This window comes from Talpa occidentalis, unplaced genomic scaffold (genome assembly GCF_014898055.3).
Source record: "Talpa occidentalis isolate TD23 unplaced genomic scaffold, MPIMG_talOcc4v2.1 talOcc4.3, whole genome shotgun sequence".
Classification (NCBI taxonomy): domain Eukaryota; kingdom Metazoa; phylum Chordata; class Mammalia; order Eulipotyphla; family Talpidae; genus Talpa; species Talpa occidentalis.
Genome location: NW_023603184.1, coordinates 107,731,662 through 107,756,859, shown reverse-complemented (window position 1 = coordinate 107,756,859; position 25,198 = coordinate 107,731,662). Strand labels below are relative to the sequence as shown.

The 25,198-nt window shown below is 34.5% G+C and overlaps 1 protein-coding gene across 1 annotated transcript in view; it reads left to right on the top strand.

Moving 5' to 3' along the window:
* Positions 1-25,198, top strand: part of TTN (titin) — a 282,533-nt gene that overhangs the window by 163,648 nt on the left and 93,687 nt on the right. Inside the window, exons 168-197 of the mRNA XM_054699459.1 lie at positions 340-450; positions 3,667-3,747; positions 4,671-4,742; positions 5,368-5,454; positions 6,264-6,326; positions 6,879-6,968; positions 8,743-8,793; positions 9,367-9,768; positions 9,946-10,224; positions 10,490-10,765; positions 10,940-11,079; positions 11,419-11,545; positions 11,640-11,903; positions 12,180-12,446; positions 12,558-12,821; positions 12,908-13,047; positions 13,229-13,355; positions 13,733-13,999; positions 14,111-14,377; positions 15,207-15,473; positions 15,564-15,703; positions 16,108-16,234; positions 17,026-17,168; positions 20,647-20,770; positions 21,293-21,559; positions 23,146-23,243; positions 23,898-24,066; positions 24,163-24,429; positions 24,538-24,804; positions 24,897-25,175. Coding sequence (XP_054555434.1) covers positions 340-450; positions 3,667-3,747; positions 4,671-4,742; positions 5,368-5,454; positions 6,264-6,326; positions 6,879-6,968; positions 8,743-8,793; positions 9,367-9,768; positions 9,946-10,224; positions 10,490-10,765; positions 10,940-11,079; positions 11,419-11,545; positions 11,640-11,903; positions 12,180-12,446; positions 12,558-12,821; positions 12,908-13,047; positions 13,229-13,355; positions 13,733-13,999; positions 14,111-14,377; positions 15,207-15,473; positions 15,564-15,703; positions 16,108-16,234; positions 17,026-17,168; positions 20,647-20,770; positions 21,293-21,559; positions 23,146-23,243; positions 23,898-24,066; positions 24,163-24,429; positions 24,538-24,804; positions 24,897-25,175 — 5,523 coding nt within the window. The remainder of the gene's footprint in view (positions 1-339; positions 451-3,666; positions 3,748-4,670; positions 4,743-5,367; positions 5,455-6,263; positions 6,327-6,878; positions 6,969-8,742; positions 8,794-9,366; positions 9,769-9,945; positions 10,225-10,489; positions 10,766-10,939; positions 11,080-11,418; positions 11,546-11,639; positions 11,904-12,179; positions 12,447-12,557; positions 12,822-12,907; positions 13,048-13,228; positions 13,356-13,732; positions 14,000-14,110; positions 14,378-15,206; positions 15,474-15,563; positions 15,704-16,107; positions 16,235-17,025; positions 17,169-20,646; positions 20,771-21,292; positions 21,560-23,145; positions 23,244-23,897; positions 24,067-24,162; positions 24,430-24,537; positions 24,805-24,896; positions 25,176-25,198) is intronic.

Here is a 25,198-nt window from a genome sequence, read left to right as displayed (position 1 = left end):
TGGTGTTTTTGTATCTGTATGTAAGATATTTTTTGTTTCAAATATGCATCTCATTCTTATGTATCCATCTTAGTACCATATACTTCACATCTATGTGGCTTACATGGATACTTCATTTGTGGTTTGTATTCGTGCCTTTGTTATATTTCTCATCATCTGTGTACAGTGTAGTTTTTTATGTTTTATGTTGGGCATTGTTTTATGTTTCATGTTGGACACTACTATTATGTTTCAAAAAAAGCATTATTTGCATATATTTAACTTACAACTTAATATATTGTATAGCAACAAACTAATTAACAGATACATATACTAACACTCCTGAAATATTCTTTTAAGAACCTGAACCTGAAAAGGTTATTGAGAAACCAAAACTCAGACCAAAGCCCCCTGCTCCTCCTCCTGCTCCACCTAAAGAAGATGTGAAGGAGAAGTTATTCCAACTTAAAGGTATAAAATGCCACTTCCAAAGTTTGATTAACCTGCTTCAAATCTACTGAGTCCATCTGAAATGGCTCTTGCAAGAACTGTGCTACTTTTGGAAATGTGTACTTTCAGACATCATCTTGCTGTGGTTTTTGCATAGAAATCTGTGCTTTCTGTTGCCTTGGGAGTTCTGGGGTACCTTGTTGGAGCATGCCTGGTGCCCCAAATGTTAGAAAGTACATTGTTAGCTTCATCCTGGATATCTAGCTCGCCAGCTAACTTTTGTGTGCTGTGTGGGGATTTCTGATTCAAAGCTTGATTGGTTTGTGAATCTTTGGAATCCTATGCATGGAATATATAAGAAATCTTTGCAGGATATTTTTAGTATTGCAGTAACAATGCAAAAGCCAAGGCTGTTCTTAAAGAATTTCATGTACTTTTAAATAATATTATAAGCAGTATATGTATGGCATCCAATTGTTGATATGCAGATACCATGAAAAGAAAGTATGTGTCGTGCCCCCACTATTTTTTTCTTTTGAAATTTAAAAGTTCAGTTGTTTCTGTTGTGGTCCTCAGCATATCCAGAATGAGCGGTTATGAATATATTTGCTATCCAGCATCTCTTCCCATTGTTAAATTTCCTTTCATTCTTTTTGCATTTAAATTTTTCTTTGAATTTAAGCAATATTACTTAATTTTTTTAAATATCAACATTTTTAAAGCTGAAATAAACTGACAAAAACATATTATTCTTATATTTTAGCAAAATATTGTTTTTTTTTTTTTGTGGTGTCATGCGATTTCCCAGTCTGAAATCTAGATATAATCTTAGATGAGCACATTTCCAATACTCACCTATATGTGTACAAAACCAGAATCTTCTAGAGTAAGGCTTTGCTTCTAGGGATTCTTACCCACTAAAAACCCTCCTGGCCAAAAGGGGGAGACTTCCAAAATTTTAAGTCAGACATTAAAAAAGTGGATACTTCTTAAAAAGCTTCCCATTTGTAGATTGATAGCCCAAGAGGATGCCTACTTATATTCATTTCCCTTAATCTAAAATTTACACTTAAAGGGAAGTTTCTTCTACCAAAATTTATCTTCCTTCTCAGACTTTAATTTATATTCAACTTCAGAGTAAATCTACATCTGTTTTCATGGTATGTTTTTTGGTGGCTTTTTGAATGTTCCTTGGTGGCTGTTCGTGGTCTTTATTTATGCTTTTGATTATAAGCAAAGCTTGGTGTTGATTCTTGGAGCCAGCGCTTAATAATTTGCTTCAGATTGGTCTAAATGCCCAAATAATAAAAGTAAGATCCTATTCCTTAAAGCTGTTTCAAAGAAGAAAGTTCCTGAAAAACCCGAGGTTCCAGAAAAAGTGGAGCTTACACCTCCAAAAGGTATTTCAGAATCTAGACAATCTGCATTCATCTGCAGTATTCCTTCATCTGACTCCTTGCTCTTCCTGCCTTTAAGAACGTTCTTTTCTTTCTTTTATAAAATTATCATAGTAGTCACATTCATTTCTTATCTTTTTGTAGTTTTTATGGTCCTGGCTCATGAGTGTTGCTTCATTTGTCTTCCATCAATTCATCCATTATGTTTATAGATATTGTTTATTTTTGCTCATCTACAAATGTCTTCTTGCATTTGCCTAAACTTGAAAATATTAACTTTCATTGATTAGCTGAATTTAATATTCCACATATTAGGACACATCTCAAGTTAAGATGCTGAAATAAGCACTGAATATAAGTCATGTCCTTCCTTCATATTGTTAAGATGATTTATAGGAGCATTCTCATAGCTTTCCTATCACTTTTTTTAATCACTAAATCCAAGACATTCTTTCAAATATATAGAGCTCAGATTTAATAAGTAAATTATATTATCACTGCAGGTCAGTTTACAAAATTCATTTCTCTTTAAACAGTATTTTCCCTACCTAAATTTAGACCCAAAAGAAAAGTAATGAATCATAAAAGTCTAGAAAACATTTATTTGAAATGTGGGTTTTTCTAGTAAGTATAGTGATAGCTATATTCTGTTATGTGTGTACTGCATCCCAACCCAGAAACTGAATCTGTTCTTGATTCACTATGGAATTTTGGAGAAATCACCCACTTGAATATACACTTCCTGATTTATCAATGTATAGCATTGAAGGCCAACACAATATATTATGGATAAGCAAATAATGTTTAACTGTGAAATTTTATTTAAATTACTTAACAGAAAAAAATCATTATTTAAAGTGAAATATTTACATATTTGCTTTTCATATGTAAAATTTTTGAAGAGTTAGACATGATTATCTTTACCACATTAAAAAAAAAAGCTATTATTAATGAACTCTAAATGTCTTGTTTAAAACACTAAATGGGAAATGTTATAGAAATTTTAAAATTCTGATTTCAAATATGTAAACAAATATATGTGATACAAATAATGCTTTAAATTAATTTTTAATTAACATCAGTGGTTTAATAATAATCAAGTGTTTATCCTTTTTATCAAATCCATAAAGATATAGAGGTAATAAAAGGCTGTTCTGAATAATAACATCATCAAGATCAATATTCACCATGATGCATGAAGGAATTGAGATTCCATGGATCCCTTTTAGTCTATCTACAAGAATATTTTCATATTCATTAAAAATAAGTTACAACACAAACTTTCAAATTCTATATTCTGTAACTTTAATTTAGTATTATTTCAAAAAGGCAATGTTAAGAAAGGATGTTTCCCTTCTGTTCAAAAAGTGAGACGTGGCCCTTCCCAAAGTCAAGGTCATAAACCAGATCCCTTGACTGTCTTCTCTCATCAGGGAGAATATTGAATAACACCTCCAATGTCATTCTAATGTACTCAATGCTCAGGAAGATACTAGTGTAGATTTTGGAAATCTACAAGTGCAGATTGGGGCAAAGATACTATTTAAAACCTTGTATTTGATGAAAAGATTCATGAAGTCAGTGTAGAACATCTTCTACATATTTAAGATGAATATATTTGCCTGCAGTTAATGCAGTTGATTACATCAAAAGGTTAAGTGGATGTTTGCAGAGGAAATAACTTGAAGTGTTTTACTTACCTTTAAAATCAGTGATATTTATGTGCAACAAAAAATATTACTCAATGTGTTATATGTAATTAGTATTGAAAAAGTATTTTGTTTAAATTTAGTTTTTATATGAATTCACTTCAAAATTTGATATCATATTTTTTTAAAAGTGCTTGGAGGTGAAAAGAAAGTTCGAAAATTACTTCCTGAACCTAAACCTCAACAAAAGGAAGAAGTTGTTCTCAAAAGCGGTATAGTATTTTTCAACAATTATATCAGTTTTAAGTAAGAAAACAAAAACTTGAAAACTTACAAAATGTTTCTGTCCCTTGATTTTCTTTTAAATATATTTCCTACTTAACAAAATTCATTGTAATTGCAGTGAAAATTAAGAAAATTAAGAGGTCTATCATATCTTTTTGATAAGATAGAAATTTTGTGAGCATTCAGTGTTTTGAAATTTACATTGTTAATAAAGTATAACTAATTGATAATATTCTAAACTAATAACTATTATTTTTCATGATCAAATTGTATAGTAAAGTATATTAGACTGATTACATTCTCTAAATTACATCAAATTACTTTAGCTTAAATTCAGTATTAAGTGTTAGAGTGTAAATAAGATCAACACAACTAATAAATAACAATTTTTAAAAAGTGAGTTTTTTTCCAAGTTATAAAATATTAAAGTAGAAACAAGATATTCAGATGAAGAATCATTTTCTAACACTGTCCTCACATAGAATTATGGAGATGCCTCTGTAACAAAATTACTGATTTGCAGGCTACATTTCTTTAGATATGTACACTTAAGTGTACTTTATAATTATTATAATGTTCTTCATTAAATGATAGTGCTGAATCATTATAGAATTTGTTGCTATTCAAATTATTCATTTTGGGTTTGAGTCATTTTGGCCACAGACTCCTCTTTGAATAGACTTTCTACAGAGTGATAAGTGACTCAGTGCTATTCTAATTTACATGACAATAATCTTTAATTTGTCTTTTTTCAAAAAAGGCATTTTTCTCTTAAATGCTTATTTCCCAGGACATTCCATTGCATGCGTTTTCATTTTCCTTGCTTTGTACCTTATTTGCATTTGTCATGCTTATTTGTCATCTTCATTAGTTTGTCTTGGTTTACATATAAACCTTTTTATCTTTTAAGTTCTAAGAAAGAAACCTGAAGAAGAAGAACCTAAAGTAGAACCTAAAAAGTTAGAAAAAGTTAAACCTAAAGGTAGGAATCTCAGCTACAATTTGTGGCATTATCTTTTAACAAAATGGACATTTAACAAAAGGTTTATCTTGTAAACATAAGTGGAGTTAAATATAAACATAGCTTCGTATTTCATCTGTGATGTAATCTGTGTTTTCCATTGTCTGCTTTCTGTTTACTTTTATAATAATACTTTGATAGTAATTCTCAAACCCATTCATGCTGTGCTCTTCATTACTTTGCCAACGAAGTTCTTCCAGTAGAAATTATTCTGAAATAATAGAGTTAACTGACAAATAACTACCTGGGGGTGTGTCAGCAAATGTCTGACAAAATTTGGGAAGATTTAACTGGGTTTTTTTTTTTTTTCATTAACCTGTTCTCAGAGTATATTGATTGGGAGTTATTATGGAAGTGACTTAGGAAGGGAGATTAATGGGGTTAGGTGGGAAGTGGATGGAATAAGGGGAAAAAAATAAATTGAGGTAGAATCAAGAAGAGAAAATAGAAAACAATTGATGGAATATAAATTTTTTTTAGTACCTATTGCATTTTTGAAAAATAAATTACTGATCTGGTTATTTATTTATTTCTAAGTAGTCACATCTTAAAATAACACTAGAAACTAATCTTATTCTCTTTAAAGAACCAGAACCACCTCCAAAAGTTGTTGAAAAAGTTGAAGTGCCTCCAGCTACCAAAGTAGAAAGGAAAGTTCCTGAACGAACAAAAGGTATAAACTTACTGGTACTTTTTAGTTGTTTCTAAAAATGCAAATATGCAACATTTAAAATCTCAGTATACTGGCATCAAAATTTGAACATATGATTTTATGGCTTACTTTTCTTTACTGTTTCACTCTCATGTGCAATTAGCTAATGATCACTTAGTTGTAAATAAATAAGTTTTAAACACAAGAAAAATGATTTTATGGGCAACAACATTGGAACAAGAAAATTACTATCTTTTCCATGTATTTTTTTAAATTTTGATATCACTAATTTACTGCACGTTAAGCAAATTAGAAAGTATCATTAGATTTGCAGAGAAGTTTTTTATTTTTAAATTAAATCATTTTTATTGAGGTAATGTTGGTTTATAACACAGTATGTTTTAAAGTTATAGGTTCACACCTCTTCAAATGTATGTTTATCAGATCATGCCACCACCAAAGCACCATAATTCTCCACCACAGTTCATTGGGTTACCCCAACCTCCTTTGCTCCTACCTGCACCCTCCCTATCTCATAACCTTCATTCTGTAGTCAAATTTCAGGGGTTTGTATGAGTTTGGTTTTGTCTGTTCCTTAACTTTGCTTCTTTATATTCCTCATATAAGAGAAATTATCTAATGCTTGTCTTTTGCCTCAACTATTTTGTTTTAAATATAAAATAAAATTAGATCAGATACTTATTTGGTGACTATATGTGTATAAATTTGAATATCTTCCAAGATATGTTAAGTCTGTCCCATTTTGTTTTGAGTTTGTATAAAACTTCAAAAATACTGTGGTAAAGTCCTATCACTGTGAATTATTTTAGTGCCTGAAATTAAGCCAGCAATACCTCTCCCTGGACCTGAACCAAAACCGAAGCCTGAGCCAGGTAAACAACTTTATTCTCATTATCAACCGTATGTTCTCTTTTTTTAAGATTTATTTATTTATGTATACAAGAGCTGGGGTACAGGCCAGAGGGGGCAGAGTGTGAGAGGATTCACCGGAAACAGAATGGGGAGCGTAACAGGTGGATCTACTGAAATACACTGCTGAGGGGAGCAACAGGCGAGTCAGGAGAGGTCTGCTGTGCCATGTGGGTAGCTCCCTGACCGGGGCTCGAACTCATGCTGCAGTGGCTGTGGATAGCTTTGTAGGTTGCATCTTAACTCTTTACACCACCAGGGAGGCCCATCAACAGTATATTCTTTATGCTTCTCTCAAATGGTGTGTACTGTACTGTACATGAAAAGTAAGCAAAAGTCAGTATGCAGGAAATGATTTCAAATATCCCATTATTTGAATTTACAATATTTAACATAACCTATTAGGTAGAGAATATATATAGGATATATTAGATCAAAAAAGGCAAACAGGGCACCATATAAGGTTTTAGAAAATGACTAGGGGATAAATGAATGCATTCGGCATCTCTCTACAGAAGTGAAAACAATCCAACCACCTCCCATGGAGCCCCCACCAGCCCCCGTTGCTGCACCGGTGACAGTGCCTGTGGTTGGAAAGAAAGCAGGTATTTATTCTGTAATTTCATTTTGCTTGCTTGTTTGGGGAGCTTAGTAAAATTATCCGTACTTACAAAAATTGAAGCCCTCTTTATGTTTGAAACATAAAAATCATTTCAACTATGGGGATTTATGATGAGTCCTTAATTAAATCATCTTCATCTGATATTCTTTATAGCTCTCACCCAATGGTGCGTTATGTTTTTGATTGGAGTGTACATGGTGACCTACCATTTCTTTCATAAGTTTTTGAAATTATGTAGTGAATGTGTTCAAGCCTGGTGAAAACTAATGAGGACAGATACTCTATGAGGACATATGTATAGGAATCCCATGGGGCTTCAAATTTCTTATGTGCCCTGAAGGAATCATCTCTCATTTTCTAAAAATCCTGCATTTTGGGTAATGGAAAAGTTCTGAAAAGGGGTCGTGTTTATGGTTGCTGAACATTGCAAATGTACTTAATGAAACTGAATTGTACAGATTAAAGTGATTAAAATGGTAAATTTTATGTTAGGTATATTGTAGTACAATTTTTTTTTAAGATTGCATAGTTCAACCTTTAAATCTTTGTAAGAATTTAAATCAATAATGATTTTCTTAAATATACTAATAGTGGTATCACTATCTCAAGTATAAACTGAGAGTCTTTACTAGTTGTACATAGCAATTAGAAGTTCATAACTTAGGTGATCTTCTCAAAACCAAAAATGATTTTATGTGTCAATTATTTTAATGCATCATTTCAATAATCAGCACATATCCTAACTATTTGATCCTTGGCAAGTTACTTAATCTCTTTAGATTTTAATTTCCTAATGTGTAAATTCAGATAATAATTATATCTTCCCCATAGGATTATAGAAAAGACCAAATATATACAAAACCTTTAGCACAGTGCTTGGTACATAGTAAGCTTTGTAGAAATATTTGGGTTTTTATTGGTTTTAATGACATGAAACAATATACTATATCCCCTTGACTGATGTTTAATTTTAATATTTACATTCACATATTTTATGATATTTATAATTTGGCCATTATTATTTTAAACTTCAATAATTTAATTTACTCAGTTGTACCTTTTTAGTTCAGAAAAAGATTATACCATACATTGGGCTCATTAAGTATACATAGAAATAAAGCTTTTCCAACTCACCCCAAGGGCTGAAGCAAGAGAACTGGTTCTGCAGTTCCACAGCCCCCTTATTAATAATTGAATTAAATGCTAAATGTAAGCACTGTCCTGTTCTGCCTTAGTCCATTGTCTAACTAAAGGAAATCTTCAGAGGAATCCATATGTGTATGGCACATAGATCCTCTTTTTCCTTAATCTACCCTGAATTTGTCTGCTCAATTTAAACACAAAAATAAAGACTTTTGGTAACTTCCATACCATTTTTTTTTATCCTGCACTGACTCCCCCTGCTGACAGAATTTATTTCCTTGGTTCACATAACCAACACATGCATAAGCATATTAAAATACTTCGCATAGCTAAGCAAGAGTAACTCTTCCACATAAGATAAGAGCAAGCCTTCCAGAAACTGAAGAATAAAAACACTTGCTGTGTATGTTCATAATTTAGCTTGATCACATCATTCTCAGAATTTTTCATTTTGGAAATATCAAAGTATTTTCCATGAAGTCATATAAATAAAATCAATGTGTCTTATGCATTAATATGTATAATATAGAGCAAGACTCTCCCTACATTGTTTACTACCAAGCAAGAAGTAAATCTGAAAATTGTTTAAATGCTGAGTGTTCTTTTAATTTCAGAAGCCAAAGCACCTAAAGAGGAAGCCACTAAGCCAAAAGGTCCCATCAAAGGTAAGATTCACTTACTTGTACCTATATTGCAACATTTCCCTCTGAGAAATTTTACAGTCAAGATTGTTCCAACAATCTTGAATATGAAAGATGAGAGATGGCAGATTGCGTAACAGTCTTTATTATTCTTAACCAGTTCTGCTAAAACTACTACGTATTCTGACAACTCAATTAATATATCTCTAATATCACCCAAGTGGATATTATATATATGACCAACTATTGTTTAACATGATGAACCATAAAAGCTGAGTTTCATCCTTTATGTACTTGATATTTATACATGACAGATAAAACAATTAGACATTCATCTGAACATTTTATAGTGGTTTTAAGACTTGAGAAGATAAAGAACATTTATTAGTCATGGAATCCTTATGCCATCTTAGTTTCCTATATGTAAGAAGGCAGTATAAATTCAATCAATCTTTCAACTGCCTAGTCTTTAATTTTCTCTTCTTGTCTGCTACTTGCTCCATCACTAGTTTTATCCAGCAGGAAGACAAATATGCTGACACTTTTCTGACACTTGTGGAAATGCCAAGTCAACTTTTATACAATATTTTGCTTTAGGTGTAGCCAAAAAGACTCCTTCACCAATAGAAGCTGAAAGGAGAAAATTAAAGCCAGGAAGTGGTGGAGAGAAACCTCCTGATGAAGCCCCGTTCACCTACCAGTTAAAAGCTGTGCCACTGAAGTTTGTGAAAGAAATCAAAGACATTGTCTTGACTGAAGCAGAGTCAGTTGGCTCTTCTGCAATCTTTGAATGTTTAGTCTCCCCCTCCACTGCAATTACAACCTGGATGAAAGATGGTAGCAATATCCGTGAGAGCCCAAAGCACAGATTCATCGCAGATGGTAAAGACAGAAAGCTGCATATCATTGACGTTCAGCTTTCTGATGCTGGTGAATACACCTGTGTTCTACGTTTGGGAAATAAAGAGAAGACCTCCACGGCTAAACTTGTTGTTGAAGGTAATTTCTGGTCTTTGGAATATGGTCTATATTAAACTTGAACACCATAAACCTCAGTAACAACTCTTAGTGTAATGTTAGACAAAACTTCTCAATTCCAAATTTTATTTCATTGAAAATATTGTCTGCTTTGAAAAATCTCTGCAGATTTTTAACACAGAAATTCTTGTTCTATAGAACTTCCTGTGCGTTTTGTAAAAACCCTTGAAGAGGAAGTCACAGTGGTCAAAGGACAGCCATTGTACTTGAGCTGTGAGTTAAACAAGGAGCGAGACGTGGTCTGGAGGAAGGATGGGAAGATTGTGACGGAGAAACCTGGCAAAATTGTGCCTGGTGTCATTGGCTTGTTACGGGCCCTGACCATCAATGACGCAGATGACTTCGATGCTGGGACATACACAGTCACTGTGGAAAACACTGACAACCTGCACTGTTCATCTTGCGTGAAAGTAGTAGGTAAGCACTATGCTCTAGACTTTGTTCTGCTTATTATAACACTGAGTAAATGGAAGAGAGGATTTTATTTCCCAGTATCAAAATATCAGCTGTCTCTTCTTTATGGGGGGGGAGTAAAAAAGAGGGGGAAGAATATTAGTATACCATAGTAGATAGATGAATGATGTCCAGTTTTGAGAATTTTCTTCTATTTCTGAAATTTTCTAAAGTTATTTATATTACTTATTCAGATGATAATTATTTTTCTAACCCCATTTTCATACAGAGGTCATTAGAGACTGGCTGGTGAAACCCCTACGAGATCAGCATGTGAAACCTAAGGGGACAGCTGTTTTCAGCGGTATTATAGCAAGGGAAACTCCAAACATTAAGTGGTACAAAGGCTATGATGAAATCCCCTTGGAACCAAATGATAAGACAGAGATACTGAAGGATGGAAAGTATATATACCTCAAAGTTAAGAATGCTACGCCAGAAGATATTGATGAATACGCAGTGGAAATAGAAGGGAAAAGATATCCTGCAAAGCTGACACTTGGAGGTAAAAAGTCTTAACTTTACTCTAAAAGATAAGTTTGTATGTATAAAAGGCAATAACACATACACACACACACGCACATACACAGACCAAAAAAAAAGAGAGCAAGAAAACAGGAAAGCAAAGCATTGGTGGATTATTTAAAGCATTATGGTGTTTCATCTCTAACCTATACAGATCGTGAAGTTGAGTTGCTTAAACCAATAGAGGATGTTACCATTTATGAGAAAGAAAGTGCAAGCTTTGATGCAGAAATCTCAGAGGAAGATGTTCCTGGGGAATGGAAACTAAAGGGAGAACTTCTAAGGCCCTCACCTGTGAGTAATGCCCCAATTTTAAGCTGTTAACCATATAAAACCACTAATTTCTGTATTCAGATTTGACATTCAGATTTGGTTCAATAATAACAAGTTACTTCATGTCTCCAACGTTGAAGAGGAAGAAATGTGATGCACTAGTAATAGACAGCTTGAGCACTTTTTGAGAAATTTATGTCAAGACATTTTTATTTACTTTTATTAGTACTAGACTTTAAAATGCTATGGAAATTGAAAATGGAATAAAAAAATAAAATGCTCTGGAAATCTGTGTCTGTAAAATTTCTCCTCTAGAGAATTTATCTCACTTAAATGTTAACTAAATCTGTTGTTCTTCAGACTTGTGAAATCAAAGCAGAAGGTGGAAAACGCTTCTTAACCTTGCACAAAGTCAAACTGGACCAGGCTGGTGAAGTCCTTTACCAGGCATTTAATGTAGTCACCACTGCCATTCTGACAGTGAAAGGTACGGGACTTTTAGGACTCATGATGGCATGTGCTCAACTTCATTCCATGTCCTCTGCATTCTGACAACCTCCTGCTTCATGTTTAATTTTCAGAAATCGAACTTGACTTTGCTGTGCCCCTGGAGGATGTCACTGTTCCAGAACGACGACAAGCTCGATTTGAATGTGTCCTTACTCGAGAGGCAAATGTTATATGGTCTAAAGGACCTGACATAATCAAGGCATCTGACAAATTTGATATCATTGCCGATGGAAAGAAACACATTCTCGTTATCAATAACTCCCAATTTGATGATGAGGGGGTCTATACTGCTGAGGTGGATGGCAAGAAGACCTCTGCACGATTGTTTGTCACAGGTAAGAGTTGTTGAGATCAGACTGTGTCCCACGTGACTTTTAAGCTAGAATACCAAGTTTTAATAGCTCTCAGTTGACAATCAGCACCATGATTTTTCTTCCCATTGCCACCAAAATGACCACCTTTTTTTTTTTTTTTTTGCGTAGAAGATAGCTCCATTTGAAAAGATGAATAAATAGATACCATGTGAAATAGAATATTTTCCCCCATTCAGGTTAGAATATATTTGAAAGTGAGTTGTGTTTCTGAGCCCATTTTCTGTGCTTCCATTGCAGGTATTAGATTGAAATTCATATCACCTCTTGAGGATCAAACAGTGAAAGAAGGTGAAACAGCAACTTTTGTTTGTGAACTTTCTCATGAAAAAATGCACGTTGTCTGGTTCAAAAATGATGCCAAACTTCACACAAGCAGAACTGTAGTCATCTCATCTGAGGGCAAGACTCACAAATTGGAAATGAGAGAAGTGACACTGGATGATATATCCCAGATAAAAGCTCAAGTCAAGGACTTGAGTTCCACAGCAAACCTAAAGGTCTTAGGTAAATGTAACAAGATGACCATTTAGAGGGGACTGGGCAGTCGTTAAATATTTCACAATTCTAACTCTTGTTTTAAATGTTTTAAACTCTTGTTTTAAATGTGTTTTACAGAAGCTGATCCCTACTTCACTCTGAAATTACATGACAAAACTGGAGTGGAGAAGAATGAGATCATTCTCAAGTGTGAAGTGAGCAAAGATGTGCCAGTGAAATGGTTTAAAGATGGTGAAGAAATTGTACCTTCACCCAAATACTCCATCAAGTCAGATGGGCTCCGCCGCATCCTAAAAATCAAAAAGGCAGATTTTGCAGATAAAGGCGAATATGTGTGTGACTGTGGCACAGACAAGACAAAAGCAAATGTTAATGTTGAGGGTGAGTTGCTCAAAATGTTCAATATACCCTATCTGAACCTGCAGCTATTTGTTCAGTCATTCTAACAAAATTCTGTATCATTTCAGCTCGACTAATAAAAGTGGAAAAGCCTCTGTATGGAGTAGAAGTGTTTGTTGGTGAAACAGCACGCTTTGAAATTGAACTTTCAGAACCAGATGTCCATGGTCAATGGATGCTAAAAGGAGAACCTTTAACTGCTTCCCCTGTAAGCCAAGATTATCTGATCTCATGGGGGTGGGGGGGGGGATGCTTGGTTGTTTAGGGAGGAAAAAAATACACTTCTGATATGAAATCTCTTGCTGATCAGAAAGACTCTTGAAGGAATCAGTAAGAATAGCCATTTATGAAAATGTCATGTTTTTCTTTCTACCCCTCACTCCAAAAAGGACTGTGAAATCATTGAAGATGGGAAGAAGCATATTCTGGTCCTGTACAACTGCCAACTGCCTATGACCGGACAGGTCTCCTTCCAGGCTGCCAATGTTAAATCTTCCGCCAAACTGAAAGTGAAAGGTATGCTCAGCTTTTCAAGTCACCCTTTTGTATTTTCTTTTTTTTTTTTTAAATATTTATTTATTTGTGCATACGAGAGCTGGGATATAGGCCAGAGGGACCAGAACAGACTGACTGACTGAAATACACTGCTGAGGGGAGCAGCAGGCAAGGCAGGAGAGGTCCGCTGTGCCATGTGTGTAGCTCCCTGGCCGGGGATTGAACCCGTGCTGCGGGGGCTGCAGATAGCTTCATAAGTTGTGTCTTAACCCCTTGCGCCACCAGGGAGGCCCCCTTTTGTATTTTCTTTATGAGACTTTCTTATATGAGACCTGGAATTGACCAGGCATCATGCATGGAAGCATATTCTGACTTCATCCACCATCCTCTTCTTTCAGAATTGCCACTTATTTTCATCACCCCTCTCAGCGATGTAAAAGTCTTTGAGAAAGATGAGGCTCGGTTTGAGTGTGAGGTATCCAGGGAGCCCAAAACATTCCGTTGGCTAAAAGGAACCCAGGAAATCGCAGGTGATGACAAATTTGAGCTTTTAAAGGATGGCACTCGACATTCGATGGTGATCAAATCAGCAGCTTTTGAAGATGAAGCAAAATATATTTTTGAAGCTGAAGATAAGCACACTAGTGGCAAACTGATCATCGAAGGTAAGTATTTGTATCAGACCACCTTTCAGTAATTTTTTGATGCACCTTTTATTTTTTATTTCTTCTTTAAAGTGCTGGAATGAATGAGTTATTGGGTTTTTTCCTTAATAGGAATCCGGCTCAAATTCCTCACCCCACTCAAGGATGTAACAGCCAAAGAGAGGGAAAGTGCAGTGTTCACCGTGGAGCTGTCCCATGATAACATCCCAGTGAGCTGGTTCAAGAACGACAAGCGCCTGCACACCAGCAAGTTGGTCTCAATGCACGATGAAGGAAAAACTCATTCGATCACGTTCAAAGATCTCTCTCTTGATGATACCTCTCAAATAAAAGTAGAAGCTATGGGGATAAGCTCAGAAGCTAAACTCACTGTGCTGGGTAGGGGTTTTTTCAATTTAGTTTTGTTGCATTAAATTTGTGGAGTATCTACTATAAAAGATAGTCATCCTCCAAGTGTTATAGTGCTTGAAAGTAGCTCCTGACCTTAAGAAACCATCCTAGATCAGATTTATTTCTAAAATCTTTTCACCTAAAAATATGAGGAATTTAAAGCAATGAAGACTGAGGCTCACTAAACAGCAAGCTAAAATCAGATTTAAAAATGCTTCATTAGAAAAAACCCTTCCTGTCATTTTTAAAATGGGAATAAAAAATACTTTCTATCTTCTCACTTTATCAAAATTATTTCAAAAAAATGTTTTTCAAGTTTCTAATAAGAGAAAACACAGAACTTATATTACTAAGCATTCATTTAATGTTTGGTCCCTTAATATCAAGCAGATTACATGTGAAGTCTAACATGTAGAAACTATTAAAACCAAACTAATTTGATATAAGAAAAACTAATAATGTTAATCTGAAATTTAAAGGTAAACCAGATAGAATAGATTTGCTAGGAAATTGGAAATTTTGCTGGAAAATGAGGTAACACATATTTATAAGTAAAGCTAAATTTCAGCACCTTTTAAAATACTGTTAATAAAATACTTCAAACATAACATAGATGGATTAGATCTTGACAAATGCCATGCATTGATTTCCTTCCTAACATTTAGAGAATGTATGAACATAAACATTTTAAATTAGTGAAAGTTTGGTACAATTTTAAATATACCCAGAACTCTGGGAGTTGTCTTAAACCTTCCAAGAGGATTGGCAGTCCCCTAGGTGGCTAATGAATTATTTTTTCTTTACACTTTACTTGCAGAGGGAGATCCTTACTTCACAGGAAAACTTCAAGATTACACTGCTGTGGAGAAAGATGAAGTGATTCTGCAGTGTGAAATCAGCAAAGAAAATGCACCAGTGAAATGGTTTAAAGATGGAAAGGAAATAAAGCCATCTAAAAACGTTGTTATTAAGTCAGATGGCAAGAAGCGCATGCTAATTCTAAAGAAACCCTTAAAATCAGATATTGGACAGTATACCTGTGACTGTGGGACAGATCAGACCTCAGGAAAGCTTGACATTGAGGGTAAGGAAATTTCCATGAGTTTCATTGCTGAAGCTGCTGGGGTTATACCTGCCAGAGGCCACTAACATATGCTGACCTTCACTTTTCTAGATCGGGAAATTAAACTGGTGCGACCCCTGTACAGTGTGGAGGTGACAGAGACTGAGACAGCTCGCTTTGAAACTGAAATCTCCGAGGAGGAGATTCATGCCAACTGGAAACTCAAGGGAGAGGCACTGCTCCAAACACCTGTAAGGCTATTTCTGAACTTGTCAACACCCAGAAGAGGCATGTGAAAGAGAAAAGGACAGGCAAAAAGTCAGACTGCACCCAGGGCAATTAAAACAGTCTCAGGCTCTCTATCAGACCTTAAAACAGAATCATAGGGACTACCACCGGGCCCCGCAAGCTCCCTTGTATTATTTTTGACCCAGTATAATGAGTACAAGTCTTAGATATTCTGTGATGCCACTAATTGGTTCAGAATTATACAAGTGAAATAAACATTGTATTTGCACACTTCACACAAAAAAAAATCAAAATTATATCAAGTCTCTTCACCAGTTATTGGTGGCATTCTTTTCATTGTTCTATTCTCGGAAAAAAATATCAAAAGGATGATTTCTTATGAAACCTTTTCTGTCTTTTGACATAGGACTGTGAGATCAAAGAAGAAGGCAAAATACACTTCCTTATCCTGCACAACTGTCGCGTGGACCAGACCGGTGGGGTGGACTTCCAAGCGGCCAATGTTAAATCTAGTGCCCACCTTCGAGTAAAACGTAAGTTTTATGTTTCTATTGAGAATTCAGTATATACACTTTTCAGAAAATGAATGGGAATGGGGTTAATTGGAATCATTTAATTTATTAGAAAGATTTATTCACATACAGAAATGGCTTTCTTGTCTATACTGCTTTGATAGTCTAATATCCATATGTTTCAATTCTAAAGTTTTGGAAGTGTCCTTGGCTTTGCTATTTGATCAAAAGAAATTTAAGCAAGTCAGAGTCTCCTACTTTGCAATCCTGTCATTCAAAGTGTATGTACATATAATAAGTAAAAACTTAGAACCTCTAAAGCCCACATCCCTGAACGGCTGTGTAACTATAGCTATGAGGAAAAACTTTGCTGTGTGGGCATTTAGACTCCCAGGCTGGAACCATCAGGCTAACATTTTTGGAAAGCGCAAAGTGTTTGATGGATTTGGACAGGCTATGTGATGGAGGGGCCCTTGTCCTCTCCCAATCAGAGTCTTAGTTATTTTGGAAGTCACATACCTTATGTAGCAAGAGGAACTTGATGCCTGGCAGAGAGACAGATGCAGAGCAAATTTCTCACTGACCTTGAACATTAGAACGAAAGGGCCCCTACAAATAACCGCTCGCCGCCACCAGCTCTCCCCTTCTCAGCACCGCCGGGCCAGGTTCACATGGGAGTTAAAATACAGGCCAGTCCTGTGACTCTTTCCTTCTTGAAGAAAGCAACCATGGAGATTAATAACTAAATTTGTATCTGCTCTTTTGGAATTATAAAATGAGTAATCCAAAGCTGTTTCCATCTTCTCAAAAAGCACGAGTTATTGGGATTCTGAGGCCTCTGAAGGATGTCACAGTGACAGCAGGGGAAACAGCCACCTTTGACTGTGAGCTCTCTTACGAGGACATCCCAGTGGAGTGGTATCTCAAAGGGGTGAAGTTAGAGCCCAGCGATAAGGTAAGAAGCAGGGTCTGGTCACCTTGTCTTGCTTTTCCTTTTCTCCCCGGTTCTTCTGTCTCCTCTTTATGTTCCTTACCCTTTGTTCATTCTACTATGTCTCCTCTCCTTTCCTTTTCTCCACCCTACTCTAGCCTGATTTCTACTGAAATTATAAAGTAGATTCTTCAGACTTTTTGTTGGATTTAATTTGATGATATTTTTATTGAGAGGGATATAAAATTTTCAAATGCAATCCAATTCTAGTTTTTTGAAACACTCATTAGCTGTCAATGGTTGATTAACTAGAAAACAGGAAGGAACAAAAATGCCTTCTGAGTGGCTGCACTGTGACACCATGCATCTTAAGGTCTATAGCTAATTCTCTCCATGCTATGTAGTGTTCTGCATACATAGGGGATTAAGGGGATTAAGAAGAGAGGGTTGAAATTCCATTTCAGGCAGGAGATCAAGTAGTGGAGATAACTTCTAGCCAGATTTGCTCTTCAAGCATTTCTCCAAAGTTATTTTTAACCCTCAAGTGCTTTGAGCCCTGCAAATTCTGGAATGCAAGTGGGAACTATTTAAAGTGCAACTGATGGCACCGACAAGAGAAAAGGTTCTTGATTATCTACCATGCATGCACAAATATACTTTAAGAAGTTTTAGGAAATAACTAAGTTTGTATCTTATCTTTCTATGCCCAAGAATTTACCCATAGATAAAAATTGAAGTAATTGTTCAGATAAAATACAATTTACCTAAGTTGACTATGTGTTTTTCCTCGAAATAAATGTGTTTAAATTATCTTGATAATTCACCATTAACTTTGAATTGTTGAAATATGTATATATAGAATCTTTCCTACATGAGTTGGAAATAAAGCACAGGGCAGCACATTTTTCTGTTATTTTTTCCATTATTTAAAAAACAATATCTGAAATATCAAGACTCAGTACAAATCAAATTTTGAAGACATAAAGGAATACAATTTAAAAATATTCAGTTTAACAAGGAGCCACAAAGTTGATTAAAGAATTAGAAGGCAATGCCTTTGAACAATTGTTCTAAAACAAACAAAAACTAAATTAAACTGATTAATTAAACTAATTAAAGGGTAATTCAGTCATAGTCCTGAGGTCCTCTGCCTGTTTATTATAATAACAATAATAGCTGATTGGTTGCATTCTCTAAGGAGGGTTAAAAAAAAAAACAGCAGATGAGTCAAATTGCAGAATTTTGAAATTGCAAATATGAGAATTATGTTACATATTAGGAAACCTCCTTATGGTAAAGTTTTCTAAATAGTGAACTTGCTGATAGGGTCATCATCTTCACTTCAAGTTTGATGCTTTAAACTATACATTTGTCCTGACAAGGGTGATTTAATTCCTTTCATGTCAATACAGAGAGTTAGTTCACTTTCCAAGCTCCTTTATATATCTATAAATTCAGGATTTGAGTATAGAAACACTGTTTAAAGACAAATGATAATTTTACTAGTAAGCCCATTTATTAAAAGATGTCTTGGTTCAATGTAACACTATACTATTTTAATTTAAAATATAGACTTCTAAAAATCTTATTCACTTTTCATTTTCTCAAAAATAAAATCTCTTCTTGTCACTAAACTTTTTTTCTGGGATTAGAAAAGATTACCTTGCTATAAATCTGTGGTTTCCTTTGGTCTCTGTTGGCAGAGGAATTTTAATCCTTTAATCTAGCCACCCAAAATACTTTAACCTTTTGTGAACTTACATTACTTAAATATCTCTTTTTTTAAAAAAAGAATTTAAATATAAACTGTAAAGTAATAGCAATTTTATTTCATTTTGCATGTTTTATCTAAATTAAGTCTATCAGAACAAACATTATTTCAACTTAATTCATTAGTTTCATCTTCCCTGCAAAATTTTTAACCTCCAAAACCTACATCAACCAACAATCAAAAAACAGGTTATTGGAATAGCAAATCAGGACAGAAAATTTGAAAAATGAGTTGTTTTCCTTTGGTCATCCATCTAAGTCAGTTAAGTCCTTAATGACCTGTAGTAATTTTGCATTTTAGCTTTAGGCACTTGGTCACTGTTATGAAGTAGATTGTGTTATACAATAATCTTCCATTCTAAGTTAACAATGCTTTTAAAGAATAACCCCTAATATTATCCTTACATAATTCACCACAAAATCTTCAGCATTGATTTTATTGGTTTAACTTTACAAAATATGTCAGTTTTCCCTTTTTTTTTTCAGACATAGTCACAGTACATTGTAAATGAGCCATTTTTTTAAGAACCACTGTGTTCTGAGCCAAGTGCTTGGTAACAGAGTACTCTATGGTTGCCTCAGAGGAATTCAAATGTCACCTCAGAGGAATTCAAATGTAACACAAGATGTCAAGGGACAAGATATATATGTGGGTTGGGAAGAACCTGGGTTCCTTTTCTTAATAGTCCAAGTGCAAAATTTATATTCAAAATAATATTGAATCATTACAAAAACAGTATTTTCCCATTCAAATCTCATGGCCTTGAATAAAAAGCTGTGTTTCTAAGACATCTTTTTTTTCCCCTTTTTTATGTTTATTTCCCCTCATTATGTTCTTGGCATTTCTCAGTTACTATGGGAGTTACATAAATAATCATACTACCTCTCAATTAAGGAAAATCTTTAGATAAAACCCTTTTTATTCCCAACTCTTCCTTTTACATCAGCATAATAAATAGTTCTACTGATAAAAACTTTCACATTTTTCTTAATGCTAAATACACTCTTAAGCAGTGCAAAATCAAATTTGTTGTCAGGATATAATGCCTTATGACATTCTAGATGGTAAACCTACAAGAATTGCCAATAATCTTATTACTGTAAGAATAACCCTGTCTGTACCTTCCTGATACCTGATTTCCCAGTTCTGAGGTACAAACACATAACTATAAAGAAGAGTCAACATCTTCATAGGCATTTTTGAACAAGATTAAGAAATTTCATGCTTTATTTTAATCACAGGTTTAATAGGTTAACAAAATAATTTTAATTGCCAAAATAAATGGGAAGAAAACTTCTAACAAATGGCATATACTTTACATGTAGAAAATAAGGTTTATAAGGTTCATGCATAAAGTTTACCAAATGCAATCATTTTCTTGCTTCCATTCATGATTTAGCTTTTCTAACTTTTTCCTTCCATTCTGCTACTATATATATTTTTTCATATATTTAAAAGCACCAAAAAGACCAGAAATATAAGCAGAAATTGCCTAGATATTTCAACATAAAAGGTCACCTAGTAATTATGAAAGCTTGTATTTTCCTTATAAGATTCCAAACTATTGAGTAAAATCATTTTCAAGTACATAAGTGCTATATATATAAAATCATAAAGCAACTTGGAAGGCACTCTGTCAAACTGTTTACCTAAATGAATTAAATGGACCTATGTATATTAGATTGCTGTTTCATGTATTCATATATTTCATATATTCTTCAACTGTACTAGGTGGTCACCCGTTCAGATGGAAAAGTTCACACACTTACTCTAAGGGATGTAAAGTTAGAAGATGCTGGAGAAGTCCAACTAACAGCAAAAGATTTCAAAACTCAAGCCAACCTCTTTGTGAAAGGTAATTACAGGCCTTTTTTTAAAAGCCTGTATCATACAGAGATTCATAAATAATGCCAACTCTCAATTACTTTTATATAATGAATATACCATAGATCATTAAAATCCACCAAATATCTGCAAATTTAGTTGTACTCTTTTGATCTGATAAAATGCTTTATAAGGGTCAAAATTAACTAAAATAATTTTTATTTCTTTACTGTCCCCATTGTTTTTATTGCAGTCAATAAGTAGCCAGGGGGAAATGATATACTATAAAACTAATTATCAACTTATTAACTAAAAATTGGCTATTATTTCATTGATATTACATGTTTATAAAAGTAATTTTCCTCTGTGTGTACAAATAATGATGAAACACCATTATTAGAGGAAATCATCTAAGTGGAATCAAATCTTACAAATGAAACTTAAAAATAGAAAAAGCCCTGGAGGTTCCAGAGGGCAAAAAAGTTGAGGAGGTACTGAAACTCTTGGAGAAGGGAAGAAGCAATATCTTAGCTAATTAGTATGATTCTTTCAGAACCCCCAGTTGAATTCACTAAGCCTCTAGAAGACCAGACGGTCGAAGAGGAAGCTACTGCTGTACTAGAGTGTGAAGTATCCAGAGAAAATGCTAAAGTGAAATGGTTCAAAAATGGAACAGAGATTCTCAAAAACAAGAAGTATGAAATTGTTGCTGATGGCAGGGTCAGAAAACTTATCATACATGGCTGTACCCCAGAGGATATTAAAACATACACTTGTGACGCTAAAGATTTTAAGACTTCCTGTAATCTGAACGTCCTGCGTAAGTATTCTTCTTGCACAGGACTTTTCATTTGCAATTCTTTGATAATAGAAAAACACTTTTTGCATGCCCTCTTGGCCTAACTGCATTTCTTGGCAACTTGTATCTTCAGTATTGACTTAACTTGATCCTTTGTGTGTCTTTAGAAAAAAGTCTTTCTGCTACATCTGGTCTAACAAGGATGTTTGATCACTTTTGCTGTGCTGAATAATGATAGATGTGTTCTTTGTCTACATGGGATAAACCCTCTGTAGGGATATCTTGACACAGATGAAGGACAAATTGAATTAGAAAGACATGAAGGGAGCCTTGGTTTAAAGAAAGAAAGAAAGAAAAGAAAGTGAAAGCATTTCCATTTGGGAGGAAATTGCTAGAGGTTTGCTGTAATACAATAAAGCCCATTCACATAATGCAGTCTGTGAGAATAAGAATGGCTAAGAAGATGGAGCAAAGTCTGGAGTCCTGTAAATGAAGAGAACACTAATGCTTTTCAGCATTACTTCTTTCTCTTGAAAAACACAATCCCTTTTTCCAAAATGCCATCTGCTGTCTTGTTTCATTTCATTCATTGTCCAATGATAACATTTTTTTTCAGGGTGTATTTTTGTGCGATAGTTGCTATTTGGTTTAGTTGCATCCATCTGTCCACAGTTCCAAAATAGTGGCTTTGAGTGTGCTTCCATGTGTCTTGTATTGCTCTATTCTTTTCACTTTATAGCTGCCGTGCTTTAATTTATGACAGAGTAGCTTCTTTGGTCTCCTTCTTCCCTTGGTCATCTATTTTATCTCCATTCCAAGAAGGCTCAGCTGCAATTAGTATTTCTCCAAGCCAATGAGGCAGCATTTGCATTTCAGAAAGTCACTGATCAAGAAAGATCATCTTAAAAAAAAAAATCATCTTGGGAAGGACTCACAAGAGCCCCTAGAAGAAAGAAGGGCAAGGGGGCAGCTCTCCCATTCTATATATTAGAAGACTTACTTCTGGAAATAAATAAAACGAGGTGTAAAAAAAAAAAGTCACCCTCCTGTACTATACACATTGCTTTGTTACACTATTAGACTTTATGCCTGATTTACTTATGACATCTTTGAAGCTAATTTAAAACAAAAATTTGAATGTATGTAATTTCAATTGCAAACTCATGCTCTAAGCCATAGACAGTCTTGGTCATAGTGCTTCAAGCTGTATTATTATTAAACTCTGCTAGTTTATCAATGATTATGCTGGCTGCCTAAAATTAAAGATAATGTCTTTTTGCTAATAGTATGTCCTGTGGCAATATCACCTTCTAACTCAGGAGCACTATCAATGAAGATTTTCCTTTCAGCTGTCATTCAGAAGAAGTGAGCAGGCAGCAGATAAATATATATATATATATAGACATAGATGTAGTTAACTGAGCACTTAGGATACCACATTATTTTATGAAAATCCAAAGCACCATATATGAATAACAGCTCCAAGTAATCTCAAAGTCGGTTGTAACCTGTTAAGATGGAAAAGCCCTTGTAAAAGACTCACATTTTCCTAATATGTACCACAGTAATGTCAGAAACCTCATTTTGATTCTGATCATCTCTTACAGCTCCTCATGTGGAATTCTTAAGACCACTTACTGACCTTCAAGTTAAAGAAAAAGAAACGGCTCGATTTGAATGTGAAATTTCAAAAGAAAAAGCTAAGGTCTGTAATTTTATGGTTGCTATGCATAGTTTATGTTTACCTGTGGTCTAACTAAGCTGCAAGAAAACATTAAATCAAGCCTATCTCTAACCATAACTTTACTTTTAGATTAAAGATTATTACTGTAATATAATACTTGATTTTATTGTCCACTGTTTATGTTATTCATTTGTTATTGCTTGAAAAATACTAGAATCAGCAGTGCAAGCTATTACTAGTTTGAACCTTATGACACTGCTGTTCTCTTAGGTCAAAAGCTATCAAAATCACCAATTTCATATGTCTCTTCTAAGTATCCCTGGTTGACAGTAACTACTATTAGCAGATCAACTTTGAGTCTCAGTGTATATGGGGAATACAAAAGAATTGGTCTGCATAATATTTAAAGTCCTCTATGACTTTAAACTGATATGATCCCATTATTTTTAATAACTTGTAATACTATCATAGCAGCTCACATAATAATAACTAAAGAATTTTATTCTTTCTTTTTTGGGCTTAGTTCTATTTGTATGTACCTCATTGCTTCTTCATCATACTATAAAGTTTTATTGGTTGTTTTCAGAAAAACCCAGGATCATAGTTCCTCTTAAAGACACACATGTTCTGGCACAGCAAGAAATTGATCAGGGTATTTATTTATCTTAAATATAGGTTCAGTGGTTCAAAGATGGTGCTGAAATTAAAAAGGGCAAAAAATATGACATCATATCTAAGGGAGCAGTGCGCATTCTTGTCATCAACAAGTGTCTACTAGAAGATGAAGCAGAATATTCTTGTGAAGTCAGTACAGCAAGAACCTCTGGCATGCTAACAGTACTGGGTAAGACTATAGTCTGTCTTTTCAGAAGTGTATGTATTGTGGGGGGGGAACATAATTATTTCCAGTTTAACTCAATTTTTACTGTTCTCCTTGCAGAAGAAGAAGCCGTCTTTACAAAAAATCTTACCAACATTGAAGTTAATGAAGCAGACACTATAAAACTGGTTTGTGAGGTCTCCAAGGCTGGAGCAGATGTAATTTGGTATAAAGGGGATGAAGAGATCATTGAAACAGGAAGATATGAAATAATTAAAGATGGACGAAAGAGAATCCTGGTCATTCAGAATGCGCAACTCGAGGATGCTGGCGACTATAACTGCCGACTCCCAAGCTCCCGAACTGATGGCAAAGTCAAAGTACATGGTATGAAAATGACAATGAATCAATGAATAATATTTTAATAAAGTCAGTCTTGTTGCATTTATAGCACAAATGCTTAAGTTCTTGTATCTTGCAACTTTTTCTTTCCAGAACTTGCTGCTGAATTTATCACAAAACCTCAAAACCTTGAAATACTAGAAGGAGAAAAGGCTGAATTTGTCTGCTCTATATCAAAGGAGAATGCTGAAGTCCAGTGGAAGAGGAATGATGAGACACTTGAACCTGGAGACAAATATGACATCATTGCTGATGGCAAAAAGAGAATCTTAGTTGTGAAAGATGCCACGTTGCAAGATATGGGCACTTACGTGGTCATGGTTGGGGCTGCCAGAGCAGCCGCTCACTTGACAGTAATTGGTAAGCTTGTTTTTTGTGTCTTGAGTTTCCTTACATTTGTATCTACAACTTTGGTTCTTCTTCCTACTATAAAGTCTTTTGGTTCCTTTCAGAAAAACTCAGGATCATAGTTCCTCTTAAGGACACCCGTGTAAAGGAACAACAGGAAGCTATCTTCAACTGTGAAGTCAATACTGAAGGTGCCAAAGCCAAATGGTTCAGAAATGAAGAAGCCATTTTTGATAGTTCAAAATACATTATTCTCCAAAAAGACCTGGTCTATACCCTCAGAGTTAGAGATGCAAAATTAGATGATCAAGCCAATTATAATGTGTCCCTGACTAATCGTAGAGGTGAAAATGTTAAGAGTGCAGCTGATCTAATAGTAGAAGGTAAGTCACATACATGCCATTAG